The 14,123-nt window shown below is 37.3% G+C and overlaps 1 protein-coding gene and 1 pseudogene across 10 annotated transcripts in view; both read left to right on the top strand.

Annotated features, from left to right (window-relative positions):
- Synrg (synergin gamma) overlaps positions 1-14,123 on the top strand; it is a 70,488-nt gene that overhangs the window by 19,040 nt on the left and 37,325 nt on the right. For 4 of the 10 annotated variants that reach the window (XM_076869650.1, XM_076869655.1, XM_076869651.1 and 1 more), the window contains exons 7-13: positions 194-496; positions 1,395-1,628; positions 3,044-3,121; positions 6,108-6,304; positions 7,065-7,313; positions 10,748-10,881; positions 13,654-13,772. In XM_076869650.1, the coding sequence (XP_076725765.1) occupies positions 194-496; positions 1,395-1,628; positions 3,044-3,121; positions 6,108-6,304; positions 7,065-7,313; positions 10,748-10,881; positions 13,654-13,772 (1,314 nt within the window). The remainder of the gene's footprint in view (positions 1-193; positions 497-1,394; positions 1,629-3,043; positions 3,122-6,107; positions 6,305-7,064; positions 7,314-10,747; positions 10,882-13,653; positions 13,773-14,123) is intronic. The other 6 variants (XM_076869659.1, XM_076869657.1, XM_076869658.1 and 3 more) reach the window with 2 other exon arrangements.
- LOC143410431 (glycosaminoglycan xylosylkinase pseudogene) lies at positions 8,119-9,323 on the top strand (annotated as a pseudogene).

The following is a 14,123-nucleotide window of genomic DNA, read 5'->3' as shown; positions in this document are numbered from 1 at the left end:
GACAAATTGTGCATAGACATCAAAGTGTTTTGCATGTGTTGTATAGTTCCACTTGACTGTTACTACTTGTTATTTTTTATTCACCTCCACTATTCATATTTCATTGCATTCTTTTGGAATTGTACTACACCTTAATTTCTTTTTCTGTGGATTTTCATATCTGTGCATTTCATTGCCATTTTCCATTTTGCAGATTGTCCCACCTCATCTCATTCTACTAAAACTGTCTCCCCATCACCTGCCTTTCTTGATGAAGAAGAATTCAGTGACTTTATGCAGGGACCGGTTGAAGTTCCCACATGTGGGCCTTCTTCCGCAGCCCAGCCCTTTCAGTCTTTACATCCCACCACCCCACTTGCCCAGTTGCTTACTCAGAAGGCCGGGGCACAGCCTCTCCCTCCAGGTCAGATTCCAGTGTCTTTTGCCTTACATGGTGTCCCTGGGCAAATTCCTTTTTTCTCTACTGCTTCAGCCTCACACAATGTGCAGAAAGCAGGTAACTCCTAGCAGTATTAATGAAAATATTCTTAAGCTATTCTAGGATAATTTGTTTCTATTACAGTATAATGATACAGTGGTGTTGGCAAAGAGACATGTACACAAATCTATGAGTACTGTTGAAATTCACTAAAATAAGAGTCTTGATTTTTAGTTCTAGTGTCTTTACATGCCAGAAAAGTAATTTAAAACATTTGCTACTAAAGTAGAAAAAGTTTAAACCACCTTAAAACTTTAAAAACAAGTTCATTTCTTAGCATTACTCTTTTGTTTGGGAAAATCATCAATATCATTGTCTTAAGATCATGAGTTTGGGAACACTACTTTAGAAAGTGCTCTTTCTGGTTCAGTGACAGCACTGGAGGCAGAGGCTTGGGGTGTTTGTTCATTTACTATCAGTTTGTCCTTAGACAAGTCTTTAAAGAGTCTGCACCTCAGTTTTTATCACCTATGAAATAAAGGGGGTAGCTACGCACTCTGTCCTGTAATGGTATAGTGCTGGGAGGAATCTTGGCAAGCATGTACTTGGTCCAGACTTTCTCATTTGACAGATAGGAAAACAGACCTGGAGATGATGCTCCCAGCTTGAGACCTTCCCAGTAGTTAGTGAAAGTGTCTATGTCTTGTAGGTTGCCAGATTTCTAAGTAGTGGCTTCTGCTACACTGTTTACCTACTATCTCAGAATTCTTGAGAATCAGATTAGATAACTATGTTTAAGTTTTCTAAAATCTCTAGTCTCTCAAGTCCTATACAAATGGGTGGCTATTGAATTATGTCTAAGTTTACTTTGTATGTGGCAGGGTTTTCCCTTTAGAATAGTGGGGTGGAAAGGGATGATTGAAAAGATGAGAAATATGCAGGTCTGTGCAAATAATCCTTCATGCTGTTTGTTTAGGCCCTTCCTTGGAGGAGAAGCTCCTAATATCTTGTGATATAAGTACACCTGAGCAGGAACAAATTAAATTAAATACTTCTGAAGTTGGGCACAAAGCTGTAGGCCCAGGTTCCAGTAAGAACCATTCCAGTTTAACAGCCAATAACGGGGGTGCTGTAGATGGATATGTAAGTGGTACCACCACTACAGAGGCAGAAAAGACTTCAGACCAAAACCTGTCAATTGACGAAAGTGGTGAGCTCACAAAGCAAGAAAATTGTTTAACCAAATGTCGCTCAGCTGCTAACACCTTAAGCATTAATCTTAAAATGAATGCTGCTTGATTTTGCCAATTAAAAGTTTGCTTAAAATATATTTAATGCAATCCTTTCTTCAATTAACCCCTAAGTTTTTGCTCTGAATTCTTTCAACACATTGTATTATTCCTTTTCAAAAAATGATTTTGATAACCGGTTTTCTTAATCTGAATCATTCCTGTTAAAATTTCCTTTCCTTTTGTCTGACAGAAATTCTCCTTTTTTCCCTTTACAATTTCTGTTCTTCCACAAAGATCAAAGAGTTGGAACTGGAAAAGTCACCAATGAAAATATAGTTTTGTGTTCCTTGAAATTATATGCATTGCTGCCTAAAAGATCTAAATTTGGAGACTGGGGATATAACTCAGTAGTAGAGCACTTGACTAGTATGCACAATACCTTGAGTTCAGTCTATCCCCAGTATGTTCACACACACACACACACGCACACACACACACACACAGAGAGAAATTAAAATTTTTTTCATTTAATCTTCAGAGATAAATTAGAATGTGCAGCCCTGAAAGCAGACTTTTAGAGGATACTTTATTGAATAGTATAAATATCTCCAAATCCTATATATCTAATGCAGCAATGTTGTATTCAGGTTTTAAAAAATCAGGTTGGGCACAGTGGCATTCACCTATAATCCCAGCTACTTAGGAGGCTGAAACAGAAGGATTGCAAATTCAAAACGCACCTAAACAACTTAACACAACCCTGTTTCAGTAAACAAGAAGGGCTCCTTGGCAGGGAGCCCCTAGGTTCAATCATCAGTAATCATTAAAAAAAAAAAAAAGTCATACTTATATGTTATAAAAAGCTGCAAGTAAACTTAGGCAATTAAATTTTTACATATATAATTTTAAACTATCATCAATCATTTTTTCCTGTAAGTTATAAAAATATGAAATGGTTCAAGCCTCATGATTTAGAATATTGATTCAGTACATGTTAGCTTTTCTTTAATTTACTCTTTAGGATGCAGTTTTTGTGTAAGAGTTGTTTAGAAACCAAACACTTGCTGGACACAGTGGTGCATGCTTGTAATCCCAGTGACTTGGGAGGCTGAGACAGGAGGATTGCAAGTTTAAGACTAGCCTTAGCAACTTAGTGAGATCCTGTTTAAAAATGAAAAGGGCTGGGGTATACAGCTCAGCGATAGAGTGCCCCTGGGTTCCATCCCCAGTACAAAAAAGAAAAGAAAAAACAAAAGAAACCAAATACTTCAGTTGTATTGGTGACTTTTTTCTAGTGTCTCCAGACAGTGTTCTTTATAAAAAGTCATCACTCAATGTCATTTTCCCACCTTCTCATGGACCATTATATACATTAATGTTCCTTATTTTCTAGGTGTGGGAGTGTTTCCTTCACAGGATCCTGTTCAGCCCAGAATGCCTCCTTGGATTTACAATGAGAGTTTGGTCCCAGGTAAAAAAGCCTCTTTACCATCTGAATATTTTGCTTTAAATATCATAGATGTAGTTGTAAGTATTTGCAAAATATGCAAAAGGAGTTGTCACTTTTCTTTTTTTTTTCAAGAAAGAGTATAGAAAATTCAGTAGACCAAGTGTTTTAGACTGATAGAGTAATTATATAAATGAAAGAGAAATATTTTGCTTTTTAATATTTTATTGACTTTATAATATACTTTTATTTCTAAAATCTTTCTTTAATTATCTTTTAAAGACATTGTCAAATATTTATTTCAGAGGTTATCAATAACTTACCAAGAACTACACGAATATGTTTAATGTCATATTCTGAATTCTCAGTGATTAGTTAATATTTTAAAATATTCTTTGTTATGTGATACTATATGAAGTAAAAGACCAGGTGGCATCTCTTTTATATTGCTGTTTACTTTTTCCTTTTTGTGTATTATTACTGCTTAGCATTAAAAAAAAAAGGCCTACTAAAGTGCATGTTGTAGTAGTACTCAATTGAAATAAGGAAATGGTCATTTTTAGCCATGACTGATATGCATAAATTAATGACTATTACAGCAGCATATGTTAATCCTAATACACTGTAACTTGTTGAAATTACTTTATTTTGCCAACACCTTGAAAGCTAAAGATAGCTTTCATTAGATCTTAAGTTTTCTGGGTTGGCTAAAGTTGTTCTTCATTTGATTAAATAAAATTCATAGGGGCTGGGGATGTGGCTCAAGCGGTAGCGCGCTCGCCTGGCATGCGTGCGGCCCGGGTTCGATCCTCAGCACCACATACAAACAAAGATGTTGTGTCCGCCAAAAACTGAAAAATAAATATTAAAAAAAATTCTCTCTGTCTTTCTGTCTCTCCCTGTCTCTCTCACCTCTCTCTTTAAAAAAAATAAAAAATAAATTAAAATAAATAAATAAATAAAATTCATGCAAGAGTTCTGTAGCTGAACTTCTTTTTGCAAGAAATTTGGTAATGTCTATATTACAATGACATAATCAAAAATTAAAAGGTTAATTATTTTAAAAATGGGGTCTCAATTTTACATAAAAATGATGTTTTCTTTCAATTACCCATTTTGTGTCTTTTTCTCTTCCTCTTTCTTTAAGCCCTCCCCCCAAAAAGCAATGAGATTTTGAATATTTTTTAGTTTTATCCATTTTCTGCCAGCTTATTTCTTTTTTCCTCCTCCTTCCAAACATATACACATACTTTCTTAGTTAAAATGTGTTTTTTTAAAAAATTTTTTTAGTTGTAGATAATACCTTAATTTTGTTTATTTTTTTATGTGGTGCTAAGGATCGAACCCAGTGTCTCACACATGCTAGGCAAGTACTATGCCACTGAGCCACAACCCCAGCCCCAAAATATGTGGTTTTATTGCCAATCTACTAACTTGTAATCCATATCCATTTTTCGAAAAAAAATTTTTGTTGTTGTTGTAGATGGGCAGCATGCCTTTATTTTATTTGTATATTTTTATGTGATGCTAAGGATCAAACCCAGTGCAAAATATGCAAGGCAAGCGCTCTTCCACTATAGTCCCAGCCCCCCATATTCATATTTATGATCCTAGGTGTAAAGTTTTGTTTTAAACATTTTTCTCTGTCTCTCTTAGCCCTACTGACTTTCATTTCCATCAATTCCTCTAACTAGGCCTGCCAGATTTAACATACAACATATAGGATGCCTGGTTAAATTTGAATTTCAGATATACAGCAAATAATTGTTTAGTGTTAGTATGTCCCATGTAATATTGCCTTTTTTTTTTCTTTTTTTGGTACTGATCAACCCCAGGCTGCTAACCACTGAGCCCTTATTTCTTTTTTATTTTGAGACAGAATCTTACTAAGTAGCTTAGACCCTTGTTAATTTGCTGTTAAGTTACTGAGGCTGGCCTCAAACTTGCAATCCTCCTACCTCAGTCTCTGAAGTCACTGGGATTATAGGTGTGTGCTAGGAGCCTTCAGCCAAGTAGGTATGACAATTTCCTTGCCAGCTACTCCCATGCTGTCTAGTGGAAGGACTCTTGAAAGGTGACCTTGCTCAAGGACCAGGGCGGATCCGTGTTTAGGGTGTCCCCGGTTTAGCATAATAGGAGATTAGGGTGTTCCCCCTTTAGAATAGGGCGTATCCTGCTGCTGAGTTCCTCTTGAGTTCTTAGGGTCAGACAGTATATATTTTGGGAGACAGAAGCCCAGGAGGAGTGAATTTTTGGGCAGAGTGTGGATTTGGGCAGAGAACGTGGATTTCCCCAGAATGTGTTTGTAGACGGCCGGTGTGGGATCGGGAATAAAGAATTGCTGTTTGAATCTACAAGCTGTGTGGTGACTCATGATTTGTGCCCAGCCAGAGACTGCGGCAGGTGTGTACCACCATACCTGGCCAGTGTTGGTATTCTTTATCCTTGATTGGTCACCCTATCTCTAAAGGCCTTTTCTACTTTGTTCTTTGAAAAACCCATGTGATTGTGAAAAACTCATCAGCAGTCTCTCCCTTTTTTCAAACACTGGTTCTGTTTTATCACTTTAACTACAACTGGGTTTTTTCCTTGATGGCTGTATTTCCAGAGCATCTTCTCCAGTGGTGTTTCTTTCATAGCCTCTGATTCACTGGGCCAGGAGAAAGGTGGTGTTGGTGTTATTCTTTTTTCCCATTGCTATGTTTAAACTGTTTCCACCAGCATCACTTACAGATTCTTCTTTTTTGAAGTCCAAAGCATCTGTTATAGCACATTCATCTTTGTATGTTGTTTTTATCCAGAAAAATACAAAAACATTGTTACAGTCTTCTACTAAATTATGAGATGTTTTGTTACCTTCAGCCCTAAATTTTTAGCTTTGGAACCAAGCCTCATTTCTTCTGAGCTCAACAGTTTGATTTAAGATTATTATTATACACCAACAATGACAAAAAAAGGATTGGCCACTTACAATATGTTTACATTTATAATCTGTTTTTTCCTCTACTAGATGCCTATAAGAAAATTTTAGAAACCACAATGACTCCAACTGGAATAGATACTGCTAAACTTTATCCCATTCTGATGTCATCTGGACTTCCCAGGGAAACTCTTGGACAGATATGGGCCTTAGCTAATCGAACCACACCTGGCAAACTTACTAAAGAAGAACTTTATACTGTTCTCGCCATGATAGCAGTAACACAGGTAGGTGATGTTTCTTAAGATAGCTCAAATAAACGTAAATATAAATTGAAAAAATATTAATCCTTTTTAACTATCCTTGTAGAACTCCTTGTACACTAAAATGTAGATCACTTTTAATGTACAATACTTCAAAAATGTTCAGTTCATGTGGTGCACATATTAGCATAATCTTTTGTTTAAGGACTATGTAATGTATGAATACTCTCTGGTCTCACTCTATTCCTTTTAAACTTGAAAGTTGGTAATAAGTGGACAAATTACTCTCTCTGTCCTTCAAAGTCTTTTTACAAAATTCCTTTGGTACAGATAAAGTAGTCTAAGTCTGGTAACGGTTTTTCTTATAAAATTATTTTAAATTATTTGATGATAGCAAATTAACTGAACTTGTCAGAAAGGGAAAATATTGGAATTGATGGGTGTTAGCCATTTTTTTGCTGAATATTAGGTTTACATTACCCTTGTTACTTATTTTCTTGTATCGAATTCATGAGTTTTGGGAATCAGAAAAAGAGAATGAAAACAATATGAAGACTTCAGGGTTTTTTTTGTTGTTGTTGTTGTTGTAGATGAACACAATATTTATTTTTATGTGGTGCTGAGGATCAAACCAGTGCCTCGCACTTGCTAGGCAAGTGCTCTACTACTGAGCCACAACCCCAGCCCAAGACTTCAGGTTTTACCTTTAGGTCTCTCTTTACCAAATATAAATTGTGGTTTGTAATCTCCTAAAATGTGTCCCTTTTCCTCCTGTTCCATATAGAGGGGTGTTCCTGCCCTGAGTCCTGATACTTTAAATCAGTTCCCAGCTGCTCCTATTCCAACTTTAAGTGGTTTTCCTATGACACTGCCTACCCCGGTGAGTCAACCAACTGTGCTACCTGCAGGCCCTGCTGGCTCCATGCCCCTCAGCCTTGGACAGCCAGTCATGGGTATTAACCTTGTTGGACCAGTGGGTGGAGCTGCAGCCCCGGCTCCTAGTGGCTTCATGCCAACTTACTCAGCAAATCAGGTAAGTGAAGAAGCTGTGTATTCCAAATAATCACAGAAAGTACATCTAGACAGGTTTTAACTTTTCATTATTTAAAACCACAAGGAAAATTATTAAGCATTAAGATGTTTGAGTTTTGTTTTGCTTGTTCACTTTTTTTTTTTTTGAATTTTTTTTAGTTGTTGATGTCTGTTTTTATATGTGCTGCTGAGAGTTGAACCCAGTGCCTCACACATGCTAGATAAGCACTCTACCACTGAGCCACAACCCCAGCCCTTGTTCACTTGTTTTTGGTACAGGGGATCAAACCTGGGGTATAAAAACTGGGATATATCTCTATCAAAACTGGGATATATCTCTAGTCCTTTTTATTTTGAGACATTGTCTTGCTAAGTTACTGAAAGTCTCATTAAGTTACTGACACTGGCCTTGAACTTGAGATCCTCCTGTCAAGTCACTGATATTACAAGGGTTTTTTGAGTTATGAGTAAAGGGATATTTGTTATAATATTGTTAGAATAAAACAGTAGAAAAGCTGACTGTCCAAGGAGCCACAGTGCTGGCAGCGGCTGGGGGCAGTGAAAGCTGCGTGTGCTGCCCCTCCCTGGCAGGGACAGCTAGGCCACACTGCACACACTTCACTGCACTGCACCGCATCGCGCAGGCGACCATGGAGTGAGCGTAGGGCTTGACGGGAATTGACAGGAGGCACTCCAGTGAAGAAATGGATGAGTGTGTGTAATCATGGAATCTCCTTGCTGACCATCACCACCTGCTCTCCTTAATAAGCCAGAGAGTGGGTTAGGGGAGGAAGAAAAGGGTCACCATGAAACTTAAGCAGCGAGTCATGCTCTTAGCAATACTCCTTGTCATCTTTATCTTCACCAAAGTTTTCCTGATAGACAACTTAGATACATCAGTTGCCAACCAGGAGGACCAGAGGGCTTTTCACCGAATGATGGCTGGCACCCAAGCTGGACCACACTTTGCAGTCACCAGGGAGATTGCAGCCCAGGGGCTGGTACCCTGAAAAGTGTTCCCTGAAGAGACACCAGAGCTGGGAGCAATCATGCATGCCATGGCCACCAAGAAAATCATTAAAGCCGATGTAGGTTATAAAGGGACAAAGCTGAAAGCCTTACTGATACTTGAAGGAGGACAGAAAGTTGTCTTCAAACCTAAGCGGTGTAGGCGAGACTATGTGGTGGAAGGGGATCCATATGCTGGTTATGATAGACACAATGCAGAGGTAGCAGCCTTTCATTTAGACAGGATTCGGGGTTTCTGCCAAGCCTCCTTGGTGGTTGGCAGTTTGTTAATCTACGGACAGAGATCAAGCCTGTTGCTATGGAGCAGCTGTTGAGCACCTTCCTAGCTGTAGGAAACAATACTTGTTTCTATGGGAAGTGCTACTACTGCCGAGAAACAGAGCCAGTTTGTGAAGATGAAGACACAATGGAGGGATCTGTCACACTTTGGCTTTCAGATGTGTGGCCTCTGCAGAAACACTGACACTCCTGGAGCAGGACTTACCAATAAGGCAAATTGGCCAGGTGGGAGTAGGATGAGAGCTACTGTGTTACTGTGAAGAAAACGTCCCCATATGACTCAGTCCCATGCCTCTTGGACATCATTGACACCTCTGTCTTTGATTACCTGATTGGCAATGCCAATCACTATGAGAGCTTTCAAGATGGTGAAGTCACTAGTATGCTCATCCTTCTTGATAATGCCAGAAGCTCTCGGAACCCCTTGCTGGATGAGAGAAATATCCTCACCCCTTTCTATCAGTGCTGCGTCATTAGGGTTTCTACCTAGAACAGACTGAACTACCTAAAGAATGGAGTGCTAAAGTCTACCTTCAAATCCGCCATGGCCCATGATCCCGTCTCCCCCATGCTCTCTGATCCTCACCTGGACGCTGTGGACCAGCGGCTCCTGAATGTACTAGCCACCGTGAAGCAGTGCACTGACCAGTTTGGGATGGACACTGTGCTGGTAGAAGACAGGATGCCTCTGTCTCACTTGTAACTTTCAACAGAAAATAAGTGAAACTTATTTTTTCAAAGATAGAGAGACAGCACAATCAATTCCAAATGGTATGAGATGGCTTTGGAAGTGGCCAGCAGCAGGTTCTGGTGGTGGAGGACAGGATGGCCTTCAGTGTCTTTGCTTTTTTCTGTAGTGGAAGCTAAAGCAAAGATCACAAGTGTTAAGAGCTTGGATGATCCTGCAGAAACACCTTCTAGCGTCCTCAGCAGTTACTCATTTCTAGCAATGGTCATCAGCATTGGTCAGTCTGTGTTCTCATACCAAAGGACAAACAGGTGTGACATTTGGATAAGTGAATGCTGGGATTGCTTCCCGAGTGTGTGTTTTGAGGTGAACTTTGCAGTCCTTTTTCCACACCTGTGAATTTTGTGGAAATACTATACGATCTCTTGTATCTTTTTTACCAAGACTAGTCTAATTTGAAAACTTACTGCCTCAAGTTAATTATTTAAAAATAAATGAAAGATATGCATGGAAGGTTGTCTGTGTTATATAATTATTATTTTTTTTAAAGTATAGAACCATATAAGCCTATTGTTCTATAAAATAAAAGGACTTCTAACAGTACTTTTTACTGGAATGTATGCTGAGGAGCCAGTGTTTACAGTTTACTTTATAAATTTATGTGACGGGTTATGCCATATTTGCATCGCTATTATAATTTAATATGCATAAAATGTTTTTTAAAGATGACAGCCTCTCAGTAACCCAAATAAGTTTGATTAGGCTATTTTTTAATTTTTTTAGTTGTTGATGGACCTTTATTTTATTCACTTATTTATATGTGGTACTGAGAATCAAATCCAGTGCCTCTCACATGCCAGTCAAGTGCTTCACCACTGAGCCACAACCCCAGCCCCATGATTAGGCTTTTTAAAAAAATGTATAGATTAGGTTTTTTGGTCAATCTTCTACCATTTATACTAGAAAGTATCTAATAATACAAAATAGGATTCCTGCCTTAAGCACTTGAGTTGATGTTATATCTAAAATGTATTCTACTGAGCTAGAGGTATAGTTCATTGGTAGAGTGCTTTGCCTAACATGTGATCCCTAACACCACAAACACACACACACACACACAAAATGCTCTTCTAAAATTAGGTAGTTATAAATACAGAAATTTTTTTAAATTTTTTTAAAGTTGGTGCATTATAATTATAAATAATAGTGGAATTCATTATAACATGTCCATACATGCATATAACAAGATTTTGTCAATTCCATTTCTAAGTACTTCTCCTGCCCCCTCCCTCCCTAATCCCCTTTTTCTACTCTACTGGTCTTCTTTCTATAAATTGGGAAATTTAAGTCACATTTTTTGAGGTTGACAGTTGGAGATTTATTGTTTACTTATTTTATCAATTTGATGCTTTCTATTTAAATGTCCTTTCTAAATCTAGGTGGGAAAGCCAGAAGAAGATGACTTCCAGGATTTTCAAGATGCTTCTAAGTCAGGATCCCTTGATGACTCATTCACTGATTTCCAAGAGGTACCTACTTCTTCAAAACCAAGCAATTCCCAACATGGAAACAGGTAAAAAGGAGCTGAATATATTTCATTGTATTTCATCATTAAAGAGGCATCCACAATAGCAAGCCTAAGTAAGAACAGCTAAGGTGACTTGCTCTAATACTTTACTTGATTATTCCTTCTTTATTCATACTTTTACTCTTTGAACTTCACTGCTCTTTGTCCACCTTAAGCTTTAGCAACCACTTTGGCAGTATTTTTACATATGAAATGGACATTATTTGTCTTAAAAAATGTAAAGTGTTAGAAGTAGACTGGGATAGAAAACGTTAATCAGTCAGAAAATGTTCTTAGTTAAGAGCAGCCCCAGTTATGGGAAGCCTTATGATTCATAGAGCATCTTAGGAATAAGAAGTGGCAGAATGAGGGCTGGGGTTGTAGCTCAGTTCAGTGGTAGAGCGCTTGCAATAAAGGTATTGTGTTCATCTACAACTTAAAAAAAAAAAAAAAAGAAGAAGTGGCACAGTGAGAGGGATTTTCAGCTGCTGTAGGATATCCCTTCACCTGTGGCGATAATCCTGCTGTGAGATTATGAGAGATACCCTAGAGCTTAGAGTTAGACACTGAACAGTTTCTACCTGAGGACCTGGTTCTACTCCATGTTGAACTGGATATCAGAATCAGAGGAGAGAGAGCAATTGAGCCTTCTCCTAAGACAGAAGACTTTTGGAAGACAGCTGACCATTCAGAACATACTGTGTGCCAGGCACTAGAGGGCTTAGAATAATCAACAAAGCAGACACGGGGCATTGATGATAGAAAAATTCAAAAAGATTAAGGTCTGGGGTTTGTTTTATTTTGTAGAGATCAAAATATTTCTTTTAGATGTTTGTATTTAGTAGAGTGAGCAACTAAGAGAAGCTATGTACCACAACCAGGTAGAGTGATTACACAACAAATGGATTCACTAAAGAAAAAGCAAAACAGGTTTTCAGGGCCAAATATTTAGCTTTACCATCCAGTGGAATGCAGGTTCTTAAATTTTAAAACAATGTGCCTCTCTCACTTGAATACTTTCATTAGAGTTAAAGAGTAGAAGGGGGCTGGGGTTGTGGCTCAGTGGTAAAGCGCTAGCCTAGCACGTGTGAAGCACTGGGGTGATCCTCAGCATCGCATAAAAATAAATAAGTAAAATAAAGGTATTGTGTCCAATTATAACAAAAACAATATTTAAAAAGAAAGTAGAGAGAACTGTTTTCATGTTTAAGACAGATAATAACTACTATATATAACTGGCATAAACATGCTCATGGTGATTAGTCTTTTTTAATAACTTCAGAGAAAGAACTGAAATGAAACATTCATTTGCAGCATGCACAAAATTATAGTCTGAGTCAAACCCTTCTTGGCTAGAATTTTATTTTGTTGATTTCAATCAGCAGTACTTCATTACCCTGTCGATCCTCTTTTTTTCCAATTATGTGGATATAGTTTTAAAATATATTCAATTAAATATCACAATTAGTAGAAAGATTTTACTGATGAGCTTTAAATGACCATAGCTAAAATTGGAGGATCATGAAAAACAAATAGATCATCCAACTTTGTGGGTTTTTTTTTTTTTTTTAAGACACTAATTACTTTTATTCCTATGTAACATTCTGTGCAGTGAGCTGTAGTTTAATTACTTATGAAACTTAAAAATCCACCTAAAGTATAGATGATAGCCCATTATATTTTTCAAGATCAGATATGTAGCAGCTGTTTGGTAGTGATGTGAAATTTTAATATTTGATGGCACTAAGTCCTAAAGCACTGTGGACCCCTATTAGCATGCATGAGCAAAAGCCTGGTTTTTACCTTGCTTGTAGGCCACTGATAAGAAGATTTAAATGACTGTGGAAAGATTTTTGCCCTAGGGCAAAGAATTCAATAGAAATCCATTTATATACCTTGCATGTGTGGTATTGAATGACACAAACTGGTGGTGGAATGTAGTCATTCATATGTAAAGGTTGTTCTTCCAGGGAGCTGCCTGAGTCTGATAAGGGGGGGAAAAAAGCAGTGCTTTTATAGTATATGTTTAAGCCTTCCAAGAATTACCCACCCAGATACTACTCATTACATTATTTTTCCAGCCAGGGAAAAATACGACCACAGGCAGAAGTATCTTTATCTAATTTTGAAGTGATTGTTGTTTTGCCACAAAGATAGCTTCTGGAACTGCTGATGTGATCCTTGTAAAAATGCAAATTGTATTAACTCTGCTGCTGCTTATCAGATGTATGAACTTCTGCCAGAAAGCAATGCAGTGTGATCAAAAGAAGAACAATTTACATGTTGGCTTAAACAACATTTCATAAATAGATTTATATCTTAACTATTCCACCTCTGCACTCTGAATCTCTTTTAGAGAATAATTTATATTGAGCTTAACAGAATTTACTTTAAGATATTGGGTATACCTATTTTGAGCAGTTGACTTTCATAGATTTATGGACCTTAAGTAAACATTGTGGAAGATGGCTATTCTTTAATAATCTATTTCCCTTGCCATTCAAATCATTATTATGCTTTAAAGAGATGCTTAGATGTTCAATGTAGATTTGACCCCTCTTCAGTTAATCAAGAAAAAAAAAACTGTGTTATTTTTTTCAAGAAAAACATTATTTTTAGTCATTTGTGGTATGTATATATAGTTTCTGGCTTTTAAACCAGAGAGCCATGAGTTGTAACTAGGTAATTTGCTTGCCATTTTAATTCTAAGCTCCTATTTGATAACAAGAGAAGGATTGAATGTTCTGGTCATTAAGACATTTTCTTTTTTCCTTTTAGTACTCCATCTCTGTTGATGCCAGTACCTGGAACTAAAACAATGGCTTCAACGGATAAATATGCAGTATTTAAAGGAATTGTTGCTGACAAGTCCTCTGAAAATACTGTTCCATTTGGAGGTAAAAATAGTTTGTAAATTCATAAATCTTTGAATGTAACATTTAAATTATATGAATCTTTAAATGGTGACCTTTTATGTTAAATACATAAAATGTGGGTTATGATGTGGCTCAGTGGTAGAGTGCTTGCCTAGCTTGCCTAGCATGTATAAGCCCCTGGGTCCTATCTACAGCACCAAAAAAATACACATACAAACCCACACACACATGTATGCGTACGTATATATTTATAATATATGATACAAGCATTTTACATATGTGTAAACATACATGTATGGATGCAAATGTGTGTATATATACACATATGTAAAATGCTTGCATCACGTGTTAAGTATATTTGGTTAACCCAAT

This window comes from Callospermophilus lateralis, chromosome 11 (genome assembly GCF_048772815.1).
Source record: "Callospermophilus lateralis isolate mCalLat2 chromosome 11, mCalLat2.hap1, whole genome shotgun sequence".
Classification (NCBI taxonomy): Eukaryota; Metazoa; Chordata; class Mammalia; order Rodentia; family Sciuridae; genus Callospermophilus; species Callospermophilus lateralis.
The sequence above is the reverse complement of the archived record's forward strand: the minus strand, read 5'-3'. Positions and strand labels throughout refer to the sequence as shown.